This window comes from Narcine bancroftii, chromosome 2 (genome assembly GCF_036971445.1).
Source record: "Narcine bancroftii isolate sNarBan1 chromosome 2, sNarBan1.hap1, whole genome shotgun sequence".
NCBI classification, from domain to species: domain Eukaryota; kingdom Metazoa; phylum Chordata; class Chondrichthyes; order Torpediniformes; family Narcinidae; genus Narcine; species Narcine bancroftii.
This window is the reverse complement of record NC_091470.1, coordinates 276,573,645-276,600,154: the sequence shown is the minus strand read 5'-3', so window position 1 is coordinate 276,600,154 and position 26,510 is coordinate 276,573,645. Positions and strand designations below refer to the sequence as shown.

Genomic DNA, 26,510 nt, shown 5'->3' with positions numbered 1-26,510 from the left:
GGAGGTTCGTCCTAGCCTCCGTGGGCACCGCACTGTTAGGGGCTGACTTCCTCAGAACTCACGGCCTACTGGTTGACATGAAGGGCAAAAGGCTGGTCAATGCCCGAACGTTCCATTCCACCCGACTGGACACAGCAGAAGACCGAAATCGCCACCGTAGCCACCGCCAAGGATGAGCTCAATGAGATCTTCCATGAATCCCCGCTATCTTAGAGCCACAGTTCAATGCCACCTTGCCCCAGCATGGGGTCCCCCACTGCACACTAGACCCAGACGGCTGCAACCCGAGAAGTTCCAGCAGGAAAAGGAGGAGTCTAGGCTCCAGGAACTGGGAATCGTCCGGCGCTCGGACAGTGCCTGGGCATCACCGTTGCATATGGTCTCGAAATCGTCTGGGGGCTGAAGACCGTGCAGGGACTACCATCGGTTGAACGATGCAACCACCCCCGACAGGTACCTGGTGTCCCACATACAGGACTTCTCCGCCAACCTCCACGGTGCACAGGTCTTCTCCAAAGTGGAACTCGCGTGGGGATACCATCAGATCCCAGACGATGTGGGTAAGACGGCCATTATCACCCCTTTCGGCCTCTTCAAGTTCCTGTGTATGCCCTTCGGTCTAAAGAATGTGGCCCAAACGTTCCAGCGCCTCATGGACGCGGTTGGAAAAGACCTGGACTTTGTGTTCATTTAACTGGACGATATTTTCATTGCCAGTTGTAACCGCGACGAACACAAAGCCCACCTCCGCATACTCTTTGCCCGGCTGGCAGACTTCAGCCTCATGGTCAACGTGGCCAAATGCCAGTTTGCCAAGGAGTCCCTCCAGTTCCTGGGGCACACCATTTCGGTGGCTGGGGCCACGCCAATGCCGGAGAAGGTAGTGGCTGTTCAATGATTCTGGAACAGTGGCTCGATGGACAATGGAGCCCGCTGGCCTTTTTCAGCAAGCAGCTGCACCTGCCAGAGCTCAAATACAGCACTTTCGACCAGGAGCTCCTGGCGCTGTATTTGGTCATCCGACATTTCTGCTACTTCCTCGAGGGCAGGCCATTCACAGCCTTCACGGATCACAAGCCCCTCACTCAAGCACTGGTGATGGCCAAGGGTCCATGGTCTGCCAGACAGCAGCGCCACCTCTCGTATGTGTCTGAGTTCACGACCGACGTCCGACACAGGGCTGGCAAGGACAATGCTCTCCCGTCCAGCCATCAACACTCTTGCGCCCAGCCTGGATTATGAGCAACTGGCTCAGGCACAGAGGAATGATGCGGAGACGCAGGACTTGCGGACCATCATCTTGGGCCTTGAACTCAAGGATGTCCGTGTGCCAAGCAGGCACGTCTCAACAGGCATGCCACGCCCGGTGGTCCCACTGCACTGGAGGGCAAAGGTCTTCAGTCTGATCCACGACCTCGCTCACCCAGCAGTAAAGACAACCGTGCGAATGGTCACGGACCAGTTTGTGTGGCACGTGTTGAAGAAGGAGGTGGCGGAACTGGCCAGGAACTGTGCTAGGTGCCAGACCTCCAAGCTCCAGTGACACACGCAAGCCTCTATCCAAAACTTCGATCCGGCAGTTCGCAGATTCCAACACATCCACGTTGATGTCCTTGGGCCCCTGCAGGTGTCCAAGGAGGCTTGTTACCTCCACACGGTGGTGGATCGGGCCACAAGGTGGCCGGAGGCCGTCCTGACTAATGAGGCCTTCGCGGAGACTTGTGCCAGGACTCCGGTCAGCCAATGGATCGTCCATTTTGGAGTCCTGGCGCACATCACAAGTGACAGAGGGGCGCAGTTCATGTCTGCCCTGTGGACTCAGATAGCGAAGCTCCTGGGGGCCAAGCTCCACACCACAGCATATGACCTGCAGTCCAATGGGTTGGTGGAGAGGTTCCACAGGCACCTGAAAGCTATGCTTATGGCCAGGCTCTCTGGTCCAGACGGGGCCGACAAATTACCCTGGGTCCTCCTTGGGATTAGGATGGCACCCAAGGAGGATCTGCAGGCTTCAGCAGTGGAGATGATCTATGGCGCACCGTTTTCCCTGCTGGGTGAGTTTTCAGCCCAGACCCTGACACAACCTGCTGGTGGACCTAAGCAGGTGACTGGCCTCCCTAGCTCCCCCAACCCCAGCACGCCACGGCACCTGGCCATTTCATCTCCCCAATGAGCTCAACTCACCCCAGTTCGTTTTCATGCAGAGGGGACCACAAGGTGTACCACTATAGCGACTGTACGAGAGACCATACAAGGTCATACACCAGTCCGGTGGAACCTTCATCCTGGACGTTGGGAGGGAGAGAGGAACTTTTTAAGGTGGATTGCCTGAAGGCGGCCCATCTGGACTTCTCACAGCCGGTGCAGACGGCCACGACCAAGCGCCAGGGCCGGTCGCCAAAGTGACAGGACGCATAGCCAGTTCTGGGGGGGGTTGTGTGGCGGCGCACATCCTCATGGCAAATCGGCACCGCTTGTATTGCCATGTGGCGGAGTAGCCATGGGGAAATGGTGTCGTCAGAGGTTGGTTTTAGTATTATCAAGGAAATGTGTCACTGTAACATGGAAATCCAAGGCTGCACCCCACAGACGATTGGGCCTTTGAGATTGGGACCAGGGGAGACTGCCGGCTTCTTCTCCTCCAGAGGAGGGGCCTGGAGGTGCTTTTTCTTCCTCTTTGCCTTCCTGCCTTTAACAGGAATCCTCCCCTCCCCACCATCCACCCCATGCGGTCCAAGGCTGCATTCCATTAGAAAAAAATACGTATAATTTAAGTCTTTATTTTTGAAAATTTGCGATCCATATGCTGAAATAATGAAATTAAAATTATGACTTTATTAATTTATTTTCTGATCAGTGATCCCTTATAATGCTTTTGAGGTCTTTGAGTGTCAAATTGATGCAATCCAAATTAATTACTTGTAATCATTTTATAATGAAATATCTTTTAATTTTGGGATTAGATTAGTTGGGGGGGGTGGTTAATAGGTTTTTTTAGTTTGTAGTTTTTTTTTAGTTTTTACAAATAGATTTTCAGCATATATTTGTTGATATTTTATTATGTACTTCTGCTAATTTTAAATTTTTGACATTATATATGTTGAATAAATAAAATATTTAAAAAAAACCAAAAAAGGTATATTGACATTCTTGTGGAGCTAGCTACTATTTCACAAAGGCACAGATGTTAAGAAGGCAATTATGTTCCCACCATAGAACAAGCAGCAACTGTATTTTCTCACCTTATCCATTAACCTTTGTTAAACATCTCAAGCATACAAGCATATTAATCATATTCATTAAACTTATTCTTTCACACCATAGCCAGGATACGCTGGTGCTGTATAACCTGAGAGCCTTCATCACATTCTTAGACTGACCTATGTGGTACTGCGACAGCACCACATTGATAGAGCAACAGCACTCTGGAAGCAGTGGTATTGACTGACCCCTCATCGATCAAGAATTTATGGTTGCAAAAATCCAAAAGTTCATGTGCAGAGGTCCCTAAAAGGTGGAGGGTGCATATTTTCATCTTTGGTTGTGGCATTTTGGAAGATTCTGCTTTGCAAAGTCTCTGACTGTGTTCTTTGTGCTGTGGGATCGGTAGTGGTGGGCAGATTGCAACGTGTCGATTCTGGGCTTTAGTGGTACCTGTAGTGTTACCATTGGTGAACTCCATCCCACCCGAGGATTTTCATCCAGGATGGCTGGGTGAAGAGTTATATCGACAGCTCCATGGACTCATGAGGCTGCAGGAATATTGCACTGACCCAGAGGCAGACATCTTTCCTTGCATGATGGGAGGAATGGCACTGAAGTTCCATCTCACAGACACTCCTGTGAAAATTCTCACAATATATACTCCCTTCCCTGCACGCTCTTTGGAGAGACTAATTAATGGTATGCTCTGCTGTCTGTATGATATCATATCAGCAGGATTCAGTAATTACTGACTGTATAGGCTTCATCATGGCGAGCTATAGCTCCAAGTAACGGCCCCTTGGTCTGACATAGCTGTTACAGCTTCTGGAGCTAGGGGTCCTGAAAAGGCGTCGCCCTTCAGACTATTGACTCTGGGCAATGTGGTACAATGTGATTTACCTCCATCCATCGGTCGAGGTGGTAGTTTATTAGCTACCCGAGGACTCTGGGTGGGAAGGATGGTGTTGTTATGGCTGACAACAACATTTACTTGCAGTCTATCAGAGAAGTGTCCCTGGCCCTGAGGAGGGGACTGATGGTGGGAGGGGTCTTCATCTTGGTAGAGCATCATCCCCAAGTACGTGACGTGGCCGTTCTCCCCCACTTATGAACTCTGGGGGAGGTGAGATCGGAGATCAGCCCAATTCTGCTCAAGTGTTATCTGGCTGTAAGTCGTAGTTTGGTTTTAAGAGGTATGTGTTTGTGCAGTTGGAGCAAGGCAGGGATGCCGAGGGACAGTTCCAGGTGAATTTTGAGGAGAACAACTACTAAGTATTCTGGGCTAAGGGGCTTCTGTGGTGACATGAACGTAAGGGGTTTGGGGATATTCAGAGGGTTGCCCTAACCATCAAGTTGTTGCCTCCACCTCAATGGCTCCAGGGGGACTTCCAGCCCTCCTATCATTCCTCCTCCTGCTTTTCCTCCCCCAGGAAAACAGTCTCTCCTGTGGCAATATTGGCAAAGAGCATGGGGCGGATGGTGGGGAGGGGAGGATTCCTGTTACAGGCAGGAAGGCAAAGAGGAAGAAAAAGCACCTCCAGGCCCCTCCGCTGGAGGAGAAGAAGCCGGCAGTCTCCCCTGGTCCCAACCTCAAAGGCCCAATAGTCTGTGGGGTGCAATAAAGGTCTAAGGAAGATAGGGAGGCATGGGTGCCAGAGGCTGAGGATTCCTCTGAAATGGAGGAAGTACATGTCTAGAGTCTGACAGACAGGTATCACCTGAGAGAGTATTTTCTCACAGTAAATGCCATGTGCTCTGAGTGTGCCTTCCAGAGCAGGAGGATGGCCTTGCTGCCCAGGTGCCACCTGACTAGGGTGATTTTCCTTCTGTGGGTCCTCCGAGTCAGTGGGCGATCCTGCTATGTGGTGGTGGGGGAGGGGGTCCTACCCTCTGGTTTGGATGTGCATCCAGTGTGCATCTCCCATTGAGGTAGTTGGCTCCAAAAAACCAAGGGTTACCAGGGAGGAGGAGAGTCACCCAGTGGGATGGTCTCCCAGATGGTGGCCTCTACCGAGGCTACATGTCCTTTCCAGGGATGTCTGGCTCCTGGATTACCAGTCTGCTTGATTCATGGCTCACCAGCCCATTCTGTGAAGGTGTCCTTAAGGGTGGAGAGAACCAGGAACCTACTAGTACTGCTTCCAGGGTGAGAAACTAGGGTGCAGAGGTAGGCACAATTCACACTACTTGAGTCCTCTGTTAGGACTCTGTGAGCCACCCATCCTGGGGGGGGGGGGGGGTGGGGGGAAGGATACACAGTAGGGGGAAGTGGCAAGTGTATGAGAGATTAGCACTGTCACACCTCTGGTCCTGGATCCAAGGGTAGTAGGGTCTCCCTTAGTCACTGACCTTGGGGCAAGGTCATGCCTCAAACAGGACCACCCCATAGGATTGCCATATGGAGTGGAGTGGGCATGTTAGCTGGTAGTGGTGCCTACCTGGAGGAGAATCTTTGAAGCTCAGCTGGCTGTCTTCCTTGTCCCCAGTACTGTGTCATTTCCCATCATGGAAGACACCCTGGTAGACGTTATAGAGCCCAGTTGGCCACCACCCATTGATTGGATCTCCTTAGTGCAGAGTATAATCTTTGCCCGGGAGATGGACAATTGCCTGGGATCTGTACTGGCCAAAATGATCCACCCTGACCAGCCCTACACAGTCCTGGGCTGGTCTATTCAGATCAACATCCACCTGGTCTAGGATGCTGGTTGCTTTTTTCTCTCTCGACCAGGACCAGGCATTGTGAAAGGGTGAATCGTGGTTACCCTGAGTGCATTAGGACTGGGGCCATCTTTCACGGCCAGCATCCGACTGTTGAACGCCATGTCCAAGTGTCTCGTCAAGGTCAACAGATCCTTAAATGCATTTTTGCTTTGGCAGTGTGGTGCATCAGGGGTGCCCCATATCAGGGCAGCTCTTCCCTATCTGCACAGACCTATTCCTGTGCCTTCTCTGGAAGAGGTTGACAGGCTTAGTGCTGTGTGAGTTGGAGATGGAGGTCAACCTCTCGAATATCAGGGCAGCTCTTCCCTATCTGCACAGACCTATTCCTGTGCCTTCTCTGGAAGAGGTTGACAGGCTTAGTGCTGTGTGAGTTGGAGATGGAGGTCAACCTCTCGAATAATGCCAGTGATGTCCTCCTCATATTCACTGACCCCGATGACCTGCAGAGGATGCATGAGTGCCAGAAAGTCTACTGGGCCGCATCCTCTGCCAGAGTCAACTGAGTGAGGTGCTCCAGCCTTCTGGTGGGACAATGGCAGGTGGAGTCCCTGCCCCTGGAGATGCAACTCTTTGAGTGGAGCACCACCCATCTCCTGTACCTAGGGGTCTACCTGGGTTCTACTGGGACGTCCTGGCTGGCCAACTGGCAGGACAAAGAGAAAGGTCTCTGTCCAGTTGGGGTTCTGATCGGATCTTCTCCATGCCAAGTCATACTGGAACAGGGTCATCAACCAGCTGGTAGCCCCAATGCTATTACTGGCCAGTCATCCTGGTCCCGTCCACAGTTTTTTTTATCACCTTGACCCAGAAGATGTTGGTGGACTCCTCTGATAACAGGATACAATCTGCGTCTGTCGATTGATGAGGGTGGTCAGTTGCTGATGTGCATCTGGACTCAGATGACAACTCTCCACCTCAGGGCCATAGAGCTTCATCCACGATAGTATGTACAGACCCCAAATTTCTTCCCAGGAGGTGTAAAGGTTGTGTCCTGGCTGCACTTCAATTTCATACTCTAGATTTATGGTTACTCAGTCCGGGGGTTTGGGGCGGGGGGCGGGGGGGGGCGGAGGTGGGATGTCAGGTGCTTGTCAGGTTGTTGCTGGGTCTGGAAAAGCTGGCCATTCACAGGTTGAGGCAGTGATAAGTTGAGGGTTCTAGACAAGATGACTTCCTGCCTCACTTTTGGAGCTATGTCCTGAAATAGTATGTTTAGATGTAGTTTTGAGCATAGTTTGCGTAGTTTTATTGTGTTGTAGTTCAAACAAACATTTGTAATGAAAAAAGGGGCAGTGCTGAGGTCTGTCTCCCCACCCCTTCTCTACACTCTGAGCCACAGCGCTGAGACCCATTGTGATGGGCTAGCCACAGCTGTTGCTGATCCTCACCGTTGTTCAGTGGCAGGTGACAGCAAAGTCTGCTGGAGCTGGAATCTCCTCGTTCAATTCTGCAGTCCCCATCGCACACAAGCACCCGCGAAGTCTCTCTATCAAATCCAGTGCCCTGCACCGTCAGCACCAAGCCACCTCCGAAACTGCCTGAGGACCAGGAAATGGTACAGGATTAGAACCGGATCAATACCCAGAGCAGTGTCCGACAGAGCGTGGGAGATGTAAGGGTGTGACAGGTCAGGTCCAGTAACGAATGCATAGGCGCTGCATCCCAGATGCACACTTCAGGGTCAGCCTGAAGTCCCTCAACTTGCTACATCTGCAGTTGGTCAAGTGCTCTGCACCGTCCAATGGGCATGAGGCCCTGCCAGGGGAGTGGAGATGGTCCACATGCTTGTCCCAGGACAAGAGATGGATTGTATCGCTGGGCTTCTCCCTCCAGGTGCACAGGCAGATGAGTGTCTGGACCCACTGGAACAGTGGGCACAACACCATTGACCTGGGTTCAATCCCAACCTCCAACGATGTCCATGTGGAAGTGTGCATTCCTTCTTGGATCTCGTGGATGGCAGGGATGGGTCAGATTAGGAAGGATTGGACGGGGAGAGGTTGGGCAGGAAAAGGTTGGGTTGGCTGTTCTTGTTTAACAAAGTGTGAAATTGATTGAAATGTTTTGGCTTCAGAGAGATGTTGACAGGGTGAATTTCGAAACTTTGTCCCATTGTATGGGGGTTAAAGAGGGAAAGGGTGGGTCATGGCTTAAAAGGGCATGTTATCCATTTAAGATATTAATAAGAAAATCATTCTTTCATGGAATTGTGTCTTAGGAAGTGACTTGATCAGAGTGGTGGAAGCAGTCTTTGGATGCTCATCAGGCAGAGGGAGACGGAATCTTGATAAACAAGTTTACTGGGGGTATGCAAGAAATGAGTGTACAGCAGATCAGCTATGATATTAATTGGTGAAGAAGGTCCTAAGTTCAACAACAAGAAAGATTTTGAAATCCTATACGTGCCTTCAGTTGGAAAGATTGAGGTTACGTTGAGTAGGTACTGAAATGAAAATGCAGATGCTGCGTATCCCCTCCTCCTGTGTTTGAGGACAATGGGGAAACGGCCTCCAGCATGCTGTCCCACCGCACACTCTACAGTGCTCCCTTTAGCCAGGGTCACGTTGCACAAGATGCCATCTATTGACACTGAAACATCCGAGATGGTAGATCCCAAACTTCTCCCAACAATTGTGAGGCTTGTTCCACTCATACCTGAATGGAGCAAAACATAAAAGTCTGCAGATAGTGCGATTATAATAAAAAACAGACATGCTGGAGGAGTTCAGCATGGAAGTAAAGAGATATAACCAACGTTTTGGGCCTGAGCCCTTCCTCAAAGTGTGAGCTAAAAGAAGGCAAGGGGTCTTTGGCTCACACCTTGAGGAAGTTCTGTGTAATTTAAGCAACCTGATCATTGGTCAGGACAAAGGTCTGGGAGAGGTCACTTTCCAGATAAAGCATGAAGGGTGGGAGAGAGTCAGGTGGTGATGGGTTGGTATAGAGGATTTGAATAGGTATGATTAGTGTTATCCATGAGTGAGGGAGGCTGGACAGGTGGGCATGGATAGAAATGGTAAGGGATGGGCATGGTAAGGATAAATGTGCTGAGTATAGGCTATGGGTGAAGGAGAGTGGGTGGGTAGGGACAGTGAGGAAGTGCAGTGTGTTGTCTCTGGGGGAGGGGGTGTGGGGATGGGGACGGAAGGGGACGGTATGTTCTCTCTGGGAGATGGGGATGGGTGTGGTGCAGTGTGCAGTTCCTGGGGAGGGGTTGGGAGATGGGGACCAAGGGAGCCAGAGTGTTGTCTCTGGGGAGGGGCTGGGAGGATGGGACAGTGAGGAGCTGTGGTGTGTTGGCTGTGGCTGAGAGTAAAGTGGGTGTGCTGGTTGGTACTGAGTCCTAGGATAAGTGTTCAGTTTAGAATGGAGATGCACGAGGAGGATGAAGATCAAAGGAGCACTCACCAGCAGTCGGAGAGACGTCGAGAATGGTGGGAGTCTCCTTCTGGTTGCAGGAAAATGAAAGGAGTGGGTACTTGGTGCGCTGAACTGCAACCTTAACATGGACGACACCTGGACCACAGGCTGGGGAGACACATTGGATTTCACCTGGGGTGACAGAGAGGATGGGACAAGGGGTGTCCCCAATTGTCACAGTGGTCATTCCCTGGACAAAGCCATTGCCAGTGATGGACAAGGTGGTTCCTCCGTTAATGCCGCCTGAGGCTGGTGACAGGGATGCCGAGGCAGCAGTGGTGAGCCACAGGGTCTCTTTGGAGATGCCCTGGTCTAATATGAGGACCCTGAGGGGGTGTCGGCCCACAGGCAGAGGCCCTACTGTACAGTTCAGGCTGGTGTCTGACACGTCGCTGGGTTGAAAGCTGGTTGTTCCCACTAAGACACTCGCCATCTCTGCACGGCTGCCAAATCCACGGCCGCTGACTCTGATCTCGGTGAAGACCTTGTGTAGGATGCTTGGGAAGATGAGCAGCACTGTCGGTGTGACACTCTCAGTGTAGGTGAAGTCACAGGGGCCACGACACACAGCCAGGACACCTCGCACCCAGACACTGGTGGAGCCGCTGGAGGCCATGGAGGCAGATGAATTGCAGGAAATGTGCGTGTAGTTAACAGATATCAGTGCACAGGGCACGGCAGCCAGCAGGACCCGGATGGCCTTGGGGTCCTTCCCGAAGCCTGAGCCAGCCAGGGTGACCCTTGTCCATCCTGTGGTGGAGCCCACACTGGGGCTCACCCTGTCAATGTGAGGGAGCAGCACAAAGCGCCGGGCAAATTCATCGGAAGGAGTGGGGAGGGCATTGCCATGGTTGTGGACTTTAACGGTCACCAGGTTTGCCATGCCGACTTCCATTTCTTCCCCCACATCCATGTGGCACACAAGCTCCCGCTCTGTGCTGTGTTCAACGATGCACGTGTGGTTTCCAACTCGAACCTAAACAAGCATCACAGCAGCATGAGGACTCAGGCTGGGAGAACTGTAAGCCTAAACTCAGATGGAGGCCGGAGAGACAAGGCAAAAATGAGGGGATAGGGATGCGGGTAGGGAGAGGGAAATGGACTGGGGTGAGAGGGGGTTAGAAAGAGAGAGAATGGAAAGAGATGGAGAGAAAGAGAATGGAGAAAGGGAGATGTACTGAGAGAGAAAAAGAGTGAGAAAGGGAGAGACAAGGGAGAGACAAAGGAGAGAGAGTGGAGAGAGGGAGGGAAGGGAGATGGAGAGAGAGAAAAAGACTGGCAGAAAGCGATCTAGAGCATTTTTTTCCCACTCCACAGGTAATTACCTAAATATAGAGTAGCTACATTAAACTTCTTTTGTGAATGGACAATACAACACAACATTGCTACTGGCTTAAAAGCAGGGAAACTCCTCACCAATTTCAGGGGAGTAGATTTAAGATAATGGCGAGGAGGAATTGCTTTTTGCAGACTTGTGAATCTGTGGAATTCTCTGCCCAAAAAAGCAGTAGAGGCTACCTCATTAAATGTATTTAAGAGGCAGAGAGATTTTTAGGAATAGAGGGATTAAGGGTTATGAAGAACTGATGTGTTCATCAAACAAGGAACACACAGGAAAACCATGATGACTGACCTCATGAGCACAAGTGACATTGCTGAATCCGGTGCCTGCAATGGTGAGTCTGTCATACAAGGTACCATTGGAAGGTGTAATCCTGTTGATGGTGGGGGAGTAGCAGGGAGACAGGACAAAAGTGAACCCTCTGGAATCAGAAGTGCTGTTCACTGCCTGGGTGCAGGTGGGGCTCATTGCTGTACAGTTATCACCATGCTCCCGGTCTGACAGCACTGACTCCAAGGGACCTGGGGACAAATAATACATTGCATTCAGCTCAGGGAACCACCACAAGGAAAGCACCATCTGGCACCAGTCATAAAATGTAGAAACAGGCCCTTTGCCCAACATGACCATGCCGACCAAAATGACCCATCCACATAAGTCCAACCTGCCTGTTTGGTGCATTATCCATTCAAACCCATGCTATCCATGTACCAGTCCAATATTTTTTGGAAACATTGCAATAGTACCTGCCTAACCATAACCTCCAGCAACATGTTCCATACTTCTGTCCAATCTGCTGTTATCCTCTCCATACCTACAAGCCGATCTCCTGTGTCCTCTCCCATAACTATACCCGAGTTTGCTGTGTCCTCTCCTGTACTTACACCCCAGTTTGTTGAGTCCTCTCCCGTACCTACACCCAGTCTGCTGTGTCCTCTCTCGTACCTACACCCAGTCTGTTGTGTCCTCTCCCATACCTTCACTCCAGTCTGCTGTGTCCTCCCCCATACCTACATGCCAATCTGCTGTGTCCTCTCCCATACCTACACCCCAGTCTGCTGTGCCCTCTCCAGTCCCATCTCTTCAACAAGTAACTTCTAACCATATACTGGGGTACAGACTGAAATTGGATGGGTGCATGTTCTCACCGGGTTTGTATTCTGCTTCGATTCCATTCACAGAAACAGCCAACTTTAAGGATCTCTCCCCCGGAACCCTCACATGCACTGCCCCTTGCAGGAAGATCTTGCCCTTCTGATCGATCAGACCACTGCTGTAGAAAAAGGAGCCAGGGGTAGTGAAGCGGTGGGAGAAAGCACCTGCATGGAGAAGGGAAATTGGTGATTAGTTTAAGAAAAGGATCTTGGAACTTACAGTTTCTATTATTATCTGATGTGTTCATTCAAATTCAACATCATCTGAGTGAACATTACAACCAGATGAAATACCATTATTCTGGACCATGGTACACACACATAATGCACAGCACATAATAATCACATGTATACATGCAGATTCAATATAAAAATGTATATCAATATTTTGGAATTCACTCATTTGATTTATAGCAGACCCAAAGTTACAGGATATCGTTCATCAGTCTTACAGACTGCTGGAAGAAGGTATTTCCCAACCTGGCTATCATGAGTTTCTTGTCATATACACAGGTAAAACATACAGATGCATTGAAATTCTTACTTGCTCAGCTGCAAAGGCGCATAAACTATAATCGTATAAATTAAATTTCCACAATATGCCAAGACAGAAAAAGATATTAAATATAAAATAATCAATAAATATTCACAGTTGAACTTTGTGCAAGAAAAAACATGACATTTCAATGGTCCAGTCAGGTCTTTTGTTGGTCCAGGAGCAGTTCATGGATAGGTTTAGGGTTGAATGGAGAGGTTCAAGAACATGATAGCTGCTGGACAAAATCTGTTCTTGAAATGGTCTTCAGGTCTGTCCTGACTGCCTAAAGGGTGCAGGGAGAAGAGGTTATGACTAGTGTGATGGAAGTCCTTTATGATACTGGCTGCCTTTTTGAGGCAAAATCTCACAGAGATGTCTTCAATAGAGAAAGGTCAGAGCCCATGTTGGACCTTATGTTTGCTACTTCTGCAATCCAAACCAGGCTGTGATGTAACCAGTCAAAACAGTGCACCTGTAGAAATTTAATGGACATGCCAAATCTCCTCAGAAAGAAGGGACTTGTGAAGGTAGGGGTGGGGTGGGGGGGGGGGGGACGGGGAAGGGGAAGAAAATGCCACTGTGTATATTTAAGAGGGAAATGTTTGTATGTATTTTGATTGATATGGTTCACAGTGTGAAAAATTAAAAAAAAATTAAAAAAAGAAAGAAGAAACTTGCTATGCCTTTTTCAAGGCTGCCTTGATATGCTGGCTCCAGGAGATGACACCTGATATGCAGACCCCAGGAACTTGAAGTTACTAACCCTCTCCACCATTGTCAATGTGGACAGGTGTGTGGTCCCTTGGTCTCTCCATCCTAAAATCAGCAATAAGCTCCTTGGTCTTGGCATCATTGAAAGCAAGATTTTTGTTCTAGCACCACCAATCAGGTTCTCCATCCTCAATTCTGACTCATCTGACCTGTTATTCAGCCAATGACAGGGTGTATTAATGTATTTATAGATTTTGTTGGAGCCAAACTTGGCTTTGGGAGTGCATAGAGCCCAAGCATGCAGCCTTAAGGTGTCCATGTTAGCAAGGAGAAGATGAGGTTGCCAATCCACACTGTTGTCTGCAAAGAGGACTATATTGAGCTATGGTCAATGACCAACGGCTAGTCTAGGTGATCTAACACTGAGTGGAAGGCTAGGGAGATGGTGTCTACCTTTGACCTGTTCTGATGATAGGAGAACTGGAGTGAGTCCAAGATTTTAGGTTCTCCCCAAGTGTACAGGCCAATGAAATACTCCTGGAAATGAGTTAATTGTGATCATTCAGAAAACAGGCTGATGAGGTATGGTGGAGCCACTGGGATCATGGACAGGACTTAGCATAGGATGGGTGCTTTGGGAGCAAGGAAGGGGTATTTCCCAGTGTCCTGAGTTAGGGGGTTCTCCTCAATGCAAGAGGGGTGTGGGTCTCCCCAATGTCCTGAGATTAGAGTGAGGGTGGGTTCTCTATAGTGTCCTGAGGTGGGGAGTTCTCCCTGCTGCCCTGAGGTGGATGTTGGGGGTTCTGCCCAGTGCCCTGAGGTGGAAATGGGGGGTTCTGCCTGGTGCCGAGGTGGAAATGGGGGGAGAGTTTTCCCTCAGGCCCTGAGATGGTTGTGGGGTGGGTGTATTCTCCCTGGTGCCTGGAGGTGGGTGTGAGGGGGAGGGTTTTCCCTCAAGCCCTGAGGTGGGTGTAGGGGGGTGTTTTCCCTGTTGCCCTGTGGTAGATATGGGGGGGGGGGTGTCGGCCTGGTGCCCTGACCCCTCATCCTACATCACCTACACTGATCCTCAGGCTACCATAATATTACTGTGGGATCTTGCTGTGCATAATTTGTCCATTCTGTAGCCAAAAGTAGCTACACTTCACAAGGACCTCACTGGTTGGAATGTACTTGCTCTGAGGGGTAGTGAAGCGGTGGGAGAAAGCACCTGCATGGAGAAGGTAAATTGGTGATTAGTTTACCTTCCGAAGCTGTGGAAGGTGTCAAATGAAACCCAATAACTTTAAAAAATTCTCCAGTGTCTGCGTTCTATTTTGTGAATGAATGAATGGTTTGATTCATAATGTCTGGGAGAAATGCTGTTAAGTTTAAAAACTATCAGACAGACATCTGGGAGGTGTGGACAAGGCCCAGGAACTTAGCTGGATCTTCCAACTCGCTACCTCTACCTTCCAATCAAATCGAATGCAAGGATAAGGTACTTGCCTATTAGAGTGCCAGTAGCTCCACTTGTAAACCCATTTCCTTTGTAATTCACATCACTGGGCTTGGAAACGCTGAAAACTCGATACCCCAAGCCCTGGATAAGTGATGGGGTCTCCCACTGCCAATGCACAATGTCCCCAACAAGGATGTCAAGCGTTGACGGATTCCAGCTGTACCCAACTCCTAGTACTGTTGAAAAAAATAATTAGTAAAGCAGCTTAAGTGTGCTTTCAGGAATAAAACATCAACTTGTGATTTGTGAATTAGAATTTCCATAATTTTAACTGCAATCTATAATGTTTCCAAAAGATAAGCAAATATTTTAGGTCTCAATGCAAGGGCTCACTCCCTTAATTCAGAACGTATATCACATTGAGCAGATTGCACATCTTTCTTTGATGCTTGTCACCAACTGGATTTAGGGATTCCAGAGCATTAGATTCTGACATTTGCTCGCACAGAGGAGGATGCAAATCTGCAAGGAGGGAGGAAAGAAACTGTGATCCAGTTGGGTGAATTAGTAGAAGGGAAAATGTTATTAAAGAGATGTCTATAAGGTAGAAGAAAATAATAATCGGATTGGGCAACATCAACATAGATATATGAAAGGAAATGTTGGAGGAATTTAGCTGGTCAAGCAGTTTCAATGGATAGTCAACGTTTTGGGTTGAAACCCCTCATCAAGGCAGAGGCCCACACGTTTCTTGCTTGTTGCATAGAGATCCCTGTGAGTTCCCTACCTACCTGGATTGCTGCCATTGTTGGAGACGTAGAAGCTTCTTCCAGTTGGATCAAGAACACACTCCAGCACATTGGGTGACGCAAAGATTACAGGACATCGAAAAGGGCCTGTAAAGGTTGGACATCACAATGACCCAAAACTTGCTCAACCAGATGACATTTTGTGATAAAAGCTTTCAGTGAAATTTTTAGTTACTCCCAATGTGTGTGGACAGAGTCATGATTTGAATGGAGAGTAAAAATGGTTGAATGTTAACAACAGTTTAACCCATTAGTGAATCACAAACTTACCTAGATGGACAGCATTATCTACTGGGATGGGACTGAAACCAGCCCCAGAGATGGTGATTGTGGTACCCCCATAGAGCGAACCCAACCTGGGGGCCATTCCTGTTACGCGCAAGACATATTCAATGGAAATGTTCACCACACCGCTGAAAGATAAAATGTGACAGTTAGGGTAGTAGTTAGCACAACACTCTAACAGTGCCAGCAATCCAGGTTCGAATCCGGTGCTGTCTGTTTGCATGGGTGCCCCATGACTGTGTGGGTTTCCTCTAGCTGCTCTGGTATCTCAGGATGAGCTTCTCCCCAGTGTCAGAAAAATAGTGGATTTTGGGTATGAGGTCCAGAAAAATTAGATTGTTGTGAAGTAGATTAACATATATTGGCACAACATTGTGAGCTGAAAGGCTTGCACTGTGCTGTATTGTTCTACGTTTGAATCCCCTTTACACTAAACAAATGTGATGTGGAGAAACAGTTTGTAACCATCTCCCCCATTTATGCCCCTCATGATTTGGTGTCTCTCTCAATCAGCTACCCCCTTATCTTTCCAGTTTCCAAAGAAAGCCAATTCTATCCATTCAATCTTTCCCCACTGCTGAACTGCAACATCTCCATATCTCCATGAATCTCCTTTCCACTGTATCCTGTGCACTGATGCCCTTCCTTGAGTGCAGCAAGGAGACTGTGCAGAGTACTTCAGCTGTGGCCCAATCCATGCTCCTCGTCGCAGAACCACAACCTCGCTGTCCCAGGTAACAAAAGCCTTCTTCACCACATTATCTATCTGTGCTGCACTTCTGCTCCGCCACCTTATGGTCTCATATTAGTACGGGTGTCAGAGGTTATGGGGAGAAGGCAGGAGAATGGGGTTGAGAGGACAAGTACATCAGCCATGATTCAAATGGTGGAGCTAACTTAATGGGCCAAATGGCCTAATTCTGCTCCTCTGTTTCATAGTCTTAATGACCTTCCTTGATGCAAAGACATTTACATAGGTTATTCTGTTCCTGTAGCATTCTATATTCAAAGTATCTATTACAGGTAGTCCTCAACTTCTGACCTAATCGAGTTATGTCCACCTGAACATACAACCAAATTAAAAAAAAATCTTTATTAGAACTACTGTACAAGTACATATTTTGTATTAAAAGTCCCCTTTCCCCGTCGGCAGCCCAAGGTCCTGTTTCCTGACTTATGACCAACCTGAGTTACAACCAATCCTTCAGTCCCCATTATGCCTGTAAGTTGGGGAGTACCTGTATGTCACAAAGCATTAAATCTCACAGAGAGAGTTGAAGCAGACCTGCATGATGGTAACTATAAATATTTATTATCTATCTTTTATATTTATTATCTGCTTTCAATTTAATTTAATGTATACTAGTGTAGTTTTTTTTAAAAGAACTATCTGGTTGCAGCAAGTGAGCATTTTGGTGAATATGTATGTACATTAGACAATGTATATGTCAATAAACACATCTTTCATTACTATCTTATTAAATCAGAGCACAAATGTTACTGTCCAATTATGCATCAGGACAAAACCATCAACAGACATCCCCATCCCTCCTCCCCACAATTGTCCTTCCAAATGTATTTTGAGATTTCAAAATTTTTCACGAACCAGAACCATCAGGAGGAGGTTTAAAATCTAAAGCTTTGAGAAGTTTTGCTGTGAAAATTCTTGTAAGAGCGTGTGTGCAGTGTCTGTGTAGCAAGGTCTGGAAGTCTCTTCATCACCATAGCAAGTTTGATCAGGAACACACACCACTCCTGGGTACCTGATCTTAAGGTTGGTGAAAATGAGCACAAAACCAGATGCACGGTGGCCAGTTGCGTGAGTTCTTAAAACATTCCTGTCTATGTCCTCAAGGTCAAAAACATTGCATTGGATTGTGTGCTGAATTATCTCACTTGCATTCGGGTCAGGGATCTTGGTGGGCCGAGTCAAGGGTAAGGGATGGGCTTGGATCAGAGTGTTAGGGTGAGGGGCAGGAGCAGGAGAGAGGAGAGGGGGTTAGGAGGGGAGAGGGGAAGGTAGAAGGTAGGGGAGAAGGAGGCAAGAGAAGGGGAGGGATGGGAAAGAGAGGAGAAGGAATTGGTGAGGGAGGGGAGGTTTGGTGAGAGAGGGAGGAGGGTCAGGGAGAGGGATGGGAGGAGATGAAGGGAAGGGTTAGAAGAATTGGAGGAGAGGTTTAGTGAAGAGAGGGACAGAAGTGGGATTAAAAGAGAATAGGAGAGTCATGGAAGAAGGAGAGAATGGGGAGGGGAAGGGATGTGGAAGGAAGGGACAGAGAGAGGAATGCGAGAGGGATAGTCAGGGGAGCAACAGGAAATTGGGGAGGGACAGGAAGAGGAGTGGTGGAGAGGTGGGAGTCAGAGGGACAGGGTAGTGGGAGGAATGGGGAGGTGGAAGGCATGGGGAGGGGAGGGACAGAGAAGTGGGAGTGGAGGGAAAGGGAAGGGAGGGACAGGGAGATGGGAGGAGAAGGGTGGGAGGGACAGGGTGGTAATGTGGGAGTCGGAGGGACACGGTAGTGTGAGGAATGGGCAGATGGGAGGCATGGGGAGGGAAGGGACAGGGAGAGCATTGAGAGGAGTGTTGGAGGGACAGAGAGATGGGAAGGGAGGGATGGGGAGAGAGACAGGGTAGTAGGAGGAATGGGGAGGTGGGAAGGATGAGGAGGAGAGGATTATAGAGGAGTGTGGAAAGGGTGGGAGAGGTAGGAATGAGGAGGGAGAAGAATGGTGATGTGGGGGACCATATTCAGGGTTGGAGATGATAGGTACTGGCTGTGTTGTACATGGTCTGTTCCTGCTCTTCTGCCCCCCACCCTCGCAAGATTGCCCTGTGTTACCTGTCTGGAGTGTGCATCCAGATGGGGTAGTGCCCTGGGGCAAGGCTGGGGAGCTGACAGGTTACATTATTTGCCCACCATTGGAGAATCGGACACTCAGAGTTACCAACAAACACACTGGTGTTTTCTGACCAGCTGCCGAAGTCTGACCCGTAAATTGTCAGCCTGGAGCCACCTACAGAAGCAATATCAAACATGGTTAGACTGCCCTTTTCCTCTGGTGTAAGAGGTGATCAGCCCAGATGTGGGCTTGCATTCCATCCCTGCCTCTTGCCCCACCTCAATGCCCAGGCCCCACTCCTGCTTCTTTCCCCACCTCAATGCCCAGACCCCACCTTGTCTCTTGCCCCACCTCAATGCCTAGACCCCACCCCTGCTTCTTTCCCCACCTCAATGCCCAGACCCCATCCTGCCTCTTGCCCCACCTCAATTCCCAGACCCCATCCCTGCCACATCTCGATGCTCACATCCCATCCCTGCCTCTTGCCCAAACTCCAAACTCTCACTGATATCTCAGACTACAGCTTCTCCCCAGCCAATTGCTGCCTCCAAAGGATAAATACCCAGATGCATGGTAGGGCAGACAGAGGTTGTCATCCAGCACAAGCAGGTTTGGTCAAAGAAACATAGAATTGTGCAGCACAGAAATTGGCCCTCCACATCCATACTGAGTCTTCTGCCAATCTACCCTGGTCCCATGTGCCTACATTGGAACCATATCCTTAAACATTGTATTAATGTGTTCAACATAATGACTATCTGATTCCACCCCCTTCATATATCAGCCATTCTCTGTGTAAAAATTATCCACTCAGATCCCCCGTAAAACTCCTTCCTTCACTTCAAACTACCCCATTGTTTTTGACACCCTTACCATAGGGAAAAACGGTTCTGCCTGACTCGCCAATCTGTACCTCTCATAATCTTACACGCCTCTGTCAGGTCACCCCTCAGCCTCCTTTGCTCCAGGTAAAAGAAGCCCAGCCAATCTCTCCCCATCATTAAAGTTCTCCAAACCCCTGGTGAATCTCCCCTGACACTCGCTCCAGTGTTCTGGAACATTTAAGGCCAACCCCTAAATACAACCCATCTGGCTGACTCATGTACCTGCGACACTGCTTGCTGTGGGAGTTATTTGTAAGATCGTTGGCATCTTCACTTCTGTGTAAGTGAAAACAGAAGGCAATGTGATGTGAGCTTCATCGGTGAATACGGAGATATTGGCCACTCCAACCGGTGCCTTTAGTGTGAGGAAATAAAGGGAATAAAATGATCTCCCAAGTCATTTTACTGAGTAGTTGAAATATAATCAAATGGAACATAAATTTGTTCCAATAAAGCCCTAAATTACTTCAACTGTCACTCTGAGGGACATTACGTTATAATTAACATGTAGCCCCTGCCTGGAAATGTATCCCTGGATTCGTGTTGCTGCCAATTCACCATCAGAGCTGTGTGTATCACTCAGTCTAACTGGTAATTATTTTCATGCATCTTACACAGGGTTAGTCAGGCTCCAGCAGAAACTGCCATTTGTTCTAATGAATATTTATATTTCCTCCAAGCATGCTACATGTTTCATGGATTATGAGTTTGGGTAAATTTAAGGACCAGTGAATGGATCAAGACCATCATTTATGACATCCAATTGAATTAGTTCTTCTTGCTGCAACCCATTTCAGCCGACATTTATTATGCTGTGACAATTATTATATTTCTAGGCACTCTGTGATAGGGACTGATGGCTACAGAGACACCAGTGATGACATGGCTCCCTATTCGAGAGAAACCCAGTATCTTCATGGCACACTCAGTGTGCATCAAAGCGAGACCTCAGCACATGCTCCCTGTTCCAGGAAGGAATCTTTAGACAAAATAAAGGGGTTAATTTCACTGATAAAATCCCAATGATGGAGCACAGAATAATGAAACAGTTAGGAACTTGTATTGATTTCAGATATGCATGTTCTCCACCAGAATTATATCAGGAATCCTTGCAGAGTTCGAGGTTCACTTTTAAAGGATGAAAAAAATCATGAAAATTGAGCATCCACATCCCAAAGTAAGTTCCCCATGGGAGAGGATCATGCCAGGTTTTGGTAGCCTGAAGGAGGGAGGGCACAGACAGGACAACAGTCAAGGGAAGCAACTGGTCCAGGCTGAATAATTATCAGGCACATTTGTTCATAAAGAAAACAGGAGAGGGTGGGGGGAAGAGAGAAAGACACACTCAAAAGAAAGAAACCACACCCATGCACACGCATATGCACACTCACAATACCTCCAAAAATCCTCCACTCCAGTACACTCCTCTACCCCAAACACACTTACATTCATAACACATGCTCTACCCACAAATCTTCCAACCATACTGGTATACCTGTTACACAAAGAATCACCTTACTGGTCGGTCAGGAAAAAGAGGATGAAGGTCACTGCTCTTCGTGTCAGACCAACCCACAGCTGATACCACCTAACAATTGGTCATTTGCAATATCATGAACTATTACCTGGGTCAGTCCTCAGGAGACGGATATAAAATCTGAAATTGTGCTCCAGTCACTCTCTTTCTCCTTTGTCCTCTTGCTGAGGTAATGACCTGAACCTCTCTTAGATGGGCTGTGGCTCTCTTTCACATGCACCTCAAAGGGAATGATCATGAGTCATCTGATTAATTTGTAAGTAACTTCTTTAAGTTGAATGCCATGCCGGCTTTATCAGGGGAGGGGGTAGCATGTATTGTTTGTTTTAACCCTGCCATTGTGGTTATTTGCAGTTGCAGTAACTTACCTGGCTTGCATGCAAGTGTGCATGTCCCCTGTTGTGAATTGTTCCCCATTGCAATTAAAGTTCACAGCCACGTTTCCAGGGCTGTCACTCTTCTAAATGTATTCGCCACCACAAATTGGCATTGCAAGCAGGGTACAGGGAAAATGGGATGTAGTGATGTTTTGGAAAAGAGCTAAAAACGAGGGCTTTATGTGTAAAGGGGACAGAGGCCTAGGGTAGACTGATGATAATCAAAACATTGTAATGCTGGAGGAATCCAGCAGGTCTCACAGCGTCCATAGGAGGTAAAGATATATAACCAATGTTTCAGCCCTGAGCCTCTAAATTAAAGGCTGGGGAAAGAAAGGGGTAAGTATGGGAGGGGGTGGAGTACAGACCAACGGACAAAAGGTATTAATTCAATATGATAAGCGTAAAGTTGAAAACTGATTGTGGATCTGTGAAAGGAGGCAGAAGAGGAGAGGGGAAGAAGAGGGAGGGGAAAGGGGGAGAGGGGGGAAAGGGGAGGAAGGGAGAGAGGGGGGCAGAGAGGATGACAGGGAAGTAGATGGGGAAGATGAGTGGAGTGGTTGGGGAAAAGGATTTCAACAGAAACCAGAGAAGTCAATGTTAATGCCATCAGGTTGGAGGTTGCCCAGACGAAAGATGAGGTGTTGTTCTTCCAGTTTCTGGGTGGTCTCAGTCTGGCAGTGCATGAAACCATAGACAGACATGTCAGCAAGGGAATGGGGTAGGGAACTAAAATGGATGGCCACTGGGTGGTCTACACTATTGCGGTGGTCAGAGCTGAGGTGCTCAATGAAGCAATCTCCCAGTCAGTGTCCAATCTCTCTGATGTAGAGGGAGACAACAATAGGAACACTGAATGCTCCTGACCAACAATAGTGCCAGGTTTGCAGTCTGGCCAACCTGCTGGCAGACAGTGGCAATCCAGTGGATTGGTCAGATAGGCTGGATTCACAGGGGAGTAGATTGGGCACCATCTTGTGCCCCTCCTCATAGCATTGAGGTCCCTGGGAAGGGATGCCAGAGAGGTGCCTTTTGGCTGCTGGCAGCCTGACTGAGGCACCAATGTGAAGCCCTGGGGAGAAAAGAGCAGGAGATCACCCAGTTACAAAGTGAGGGGGAAAAAATGTAGCAGTGTTGCTCCACCATGGGGGGCATAGTCTGGGTCCCTCAAACCAAGGCAAGAGAGCTGGAGAATAAAGGCACTGAAGTAGCATGCAGGGTAGTCAAGTTGCAGCAGTTGGAAATAGCTCTTTGGGCCAGATGGCTACTGGCCACAGTCAAGGTTCAAGCCCTCATGCTGTGGGGGGGGGTGGGGGGATACGGTTCTGACATATGGTTTGGGGATGGGAATATTTGGATAAATAGTGAGAAAATAAAGCAGTGTTGTGACTGATCTCCCCATTATGTGCCCAAACCTCTGCAGTGACCATGCAGTCCTAACCCAATAAAGGGCATTCTGTCTCCCTCCTCAAATAGGGTTGGAGGGGAAACCCAGAGAGTCATGGGAGATCACGCCCAAGGCCCCTGGGAGAACAACGAGACCTAGGAGTACTTTACCAATGTGCCAACCAGTTTGGGGGATCATTACACCGGCAAACGCTGGGCAAGATGCTGGCCACTTGGCTGATCTGGATCTGAGATTAGAGTGATACTGGCATGAGCCTATCCTATTGGGAAGCAGGTATCCTTGGTGTATAATCCAGTCAGCTATCCATCATCAATGCCCTGTGGATGCTGTCTGAGGCAATTGAGAGAAACGCACCCCTGTAGGACCAGGTAATAGCAGCTGTCTGGGTGATGTACTTCTTGCTGGAGTAGGATTTACAGATCCGGGCATAGGAGGATGGGACAAGGGCCAAAAGAGAGTGGGCTCTAGTCATAGGACAGCTCTCTTGGCAGTTACTCCCTTGAGGACACCAGGGTTAAACCTAGTCACCACCATTAATCCTGACCTGAAGGGGGGTGAACTGTCTTTAATTGGCCCAGTGGCTGGGAAGACAGTGAGAAAGACAACTTATGTGCTGGAAAGGCTGGAGTACATGGAGAGGGGAGCACATGCTCAGGTCCGGAAGGTAGAAAAGAAGGCAGAGAATAGGGGATTCTGTATGACCTATTCACAACCAACTCACAAAGGCATGTACCTTGTACTGCTGCGGGCAGGGTTGGCTAGGGATCTGATCAATGAAATACCTATCTCCACCGTGTACACTTTGGAAGAAGCATTGTGCAGGGCAGTCAAGCAAGGGCTGTAATCTGTCCCCTAAGGGCAAGGGTTGGCCTGACCCCTCATTGGTGCTCCCTCCAGACCACACCAAGACCCTCCAGGAAACAGTGGCTGTGCTGTAACAACAGCAGGAATCGACCAGTGAGTGGTGACCATCCACTCCGTTGTCATAGGATTGTGACCAGGTCTCTGGCAGATTTGTTTGGCAGCCCTTTTCCAAATGGGAGACCCGATGCCCTGTATTCCTGTGGCCGTTCACTGGGGAAAGGGTAATGTCCGGCGATGGCTGGCACTGGTAGACACTGCTGCCAAACACACCATCATCCCAGGAAACTCTGACATATGGTGGGGGCCCGAGGTTGCCATCGAGGGATGCTAAGTGTGGTAAACCACTGATATACTGTGATTGGCTACTGCCGGCTTTACATGCCTCCTGAGATCGATCCTACCCTTAACCCCTTCGTGTGCTCCCCATTCATCCTGCCATTATCAGTCAATAAGGATGATTGCTGTTCCAGTCTGTAGTCAATAAAAGCACGTCAGTTTCACAACCTCCGTCTTTTGTGGTAATTGATGGTGCATCACTAAGGAAGTCCCCCTCTAGGTGACCATCAGGACTGAGCAGCCGAGGTCCCTGGCTGTCTTGGTTGCTGAATCCCTGGAGTGCATCAAGGCCAGTCTCTAAAAACCAACGAGGAGCATTTCATCTTTGGGGTAGCCCATGCGAGGGTACTGATCGAGTTCGCCAGGTGAGAGCCTGTGGCAATTTGGCTCCCATCAAGGGTGGTCAGTACCAAACAGTATCGGGTACCCAGGGCTACAAAGGAGATTGGGAAGACAGTGGCTGCCCTTTTGCAGGAGGGTGTCAACCACCCTGCTGTGTCTGTATAAAAGCTCAGTGTGGCCTGTGCTTAAGAAGGACAGCACTGATAGTGGATAATCGGCAGCTGAACAAGAAAGCCCCCCCCCCCCCCCCCACTCTTCAGCAATGATACCAGACATGGTGACCCTCCTTGAGGATATAGTGGGTCAGGAGGGTGAGCATTGGTGCGCTGTCACAAATTTGACCAATGCCACCTTCTCCATTCTCTTGAGTCCGTACCAGTTCGCCTCTATGAGGGAGGGTCAGCAATACACCTTCTCCTGCCTTCCCCAGGTGTACATACACTGTTTTCCACAGTCTAGGGACTTGCAGGAGATACAAATAGACTCAAACATCTCCCTGACACATTGCATTGATGACACACTGCTGAAATGACTCTCGTGGAGGAAGTGGGTCAGGCCTGAGATGGAGTGCTCACTCCCTCCGGACACAGGGATAGATCATTAACCCTGAGAAGATACAGGGCTCCAGCCAAACTGTCTTGTTCCTGGAGATACAATAGCACATGGGCCAAAGGGAGAACCCCAACAAGTCTAGGAACAAAATTCTCACCACCGCAATCTCCACCTCCAAGGGAGAGACACAGCAGTTTGTAGGGCTGCTGGGATAATGGTGTCAACACACCCCACATCTGACCATGATGTTGCGTCCATTGTACAATGTTTGCCAGAAAAAGGCTGTGTTTCAGTGGGGTCCTGACCAGCAGGCTGCCTTCGAGGCGATGAAGCAGGTTCTGTTAGCATACAGACACAGAGGGATACCTTTCAAGGTAGCAGGTGTCCACTACCACCAGAGTGGCTGAGTGGAGACTGTGACGATGTCACAGGGTCTCTGGGACCCTCTTAGGGTCTCTGGGACCCTCTTGGGGTTCTGGGCTAATGTTATCTGAGGCTGCAATCTGCTACACCCACTTTGAAAGGCAGCTACTGGTGTGTTGCTGGGTACTCATTGAGCACCACATTGAGCCCATCGTACTCCAGCTGCACCACCCCATCAAGGCTGGGTCAAGTCCGCCATGCCCAATGGTCCTCCACCATAAAGTAGAAATGCTACATTGCGGACCGGGCAGATACAGGTCCCAATGGGGTGAGTTGACTCCATGAATAAGTCATGTCCCTCCCTGATGGTAAAGGCCTCAAGTGTGAGATCCGAAACATTGACCCCTCACCAACACAGTGGGGTTGACCCTTTGATGCCATGACCCCTGAGGAGAAATAGTAGGTCTGGTTCACCGATGATTCCAGCCACTGAAGAGGCAGCAAACAATGGTGGAAGGCTGCTGCTCACCCTGCCACTGGTAAGATCTTGTTAGGAGGGGAAAGAGGGGTCCAGCTAACTGGCTGAGCTGGTGGCCATAACCCTGTCACTCAGAGACCACCAGCCTGTTAGGATCAGCAAACTCATACTGTCGCCAACAGCATGGCGGTGTGGATGCCTTGATGGCATGAGTTGGGCTGGGAAATACATGAGGATGCTCCCACTGGGCACCCATCTGGGTGATGAACACTGGTGGATGATAATGGTACACCATGTGACTCGCACACCTCCAGGGAGTCTGAGACCATGCATATTGCTTCAGCAGACAAAGCATTCCAGATATGTACCATTCAGTGTCTCCTGAGTGCCCAGATCATAGCCAGATGGCAGCCTGAACACACCATGAGTTGGCACCCAAGGGCGCATGGGACCTGGTAATGGGCAGAGGACTGAGGAGTGGCCTTGACTATGATGAGGTCAAGGCAGTGATTGCCAATATGCTGACATGCCAACAATGGTGCCCACAGGCTCCGGCCCAGCGAAGGTGGGTGTTATCTGGTGTTAAATGGTACATACTGGATATGTGGCTATTGGCCCTAAACCTGGCTCCCTATGGAATGGTATGGCTGCTGCTAACTGGGATTCATAATGCCATTTCTACACTAACATGACAATCTGGGGGAGCAACCAGCCTACAGTGGGCAGTGTGGCAAAAAGGCAATCACTGAGGTGGAGAGGTTCTGGATAATAGCCTTTACCCCATATGGCACTGCCCAATTGTTCTGAGAAGTGATACTTATGACCACAGTGATGGATCACTGGCAACTGAGACAGCTGTGGCTCTTCAACTCACAGAGGATGCACTGTCTTGAGTGGCAG

General features: G+C 49.0%; 1 protein-coding gene across 1 annotated transcript in view; it reads right to left on the bottom strand.

The window, feature by feature from the left end:
• The window catches only part of pkhd1l1.1 (PKHD1 like 1, tandem duplicate 1), a 185,547-nt gene that overhangs the window by 80,479 nt on the left and 78,558 nt on the right, over positions 1 to 26,510 (bottom strand). The window contains exons 41-52 of the mRNA XM_069915690.1: positions 19,576 to 19,708; positions 18,469 to 18,643; positions 15,614 to 15,756; positions 15,326 to 15,430; positions 14,582 to 14,770; positions 14,253 to 14,303; positions 13,262 to 13,453; positions 11,839 to 12,009; positions 10,982 to 11,211; positions 9,337 to 10,324; positions 8,331 to 8,583; positions 7,317 to 7,462 (exon numbers count right to left, since the gene is read on the bottom strand). Of these exons, the coding sequence (XP_069771791.1) occupies positions 7,317 to 7,462; positions 8,331 to 8,583; positions 9,337 to 10,324; positions 10,982 to 11,211; positions 11,839 to 12,009; positions 13,262 to 13,453; positions 14,253 to 14,303; positions 14,582 to 14,770; positions 15,326 to 15,430; positions 15,614 to 15,756; positions 18,469 to 18,643; positions 19,576 to 19,708 (2,776 nt within the window). The remainder of the gene's footprint in view (positions 1 to 7,316; positions 7,463 to 8,330; positions 8,584 to 9,336; positions 10,325 to 10,981; positions 11,212 to 11,838; positions 12,010 to 13,261; positions 13,454 to 14,252; positions 14,304 to 14,581; positions 14,771 to 15,325; positions 15,431 to 15,613; positions 15,757 to 18,468; positions 18,644 to 19,575; positions 19,709 to 26,510) is intronic.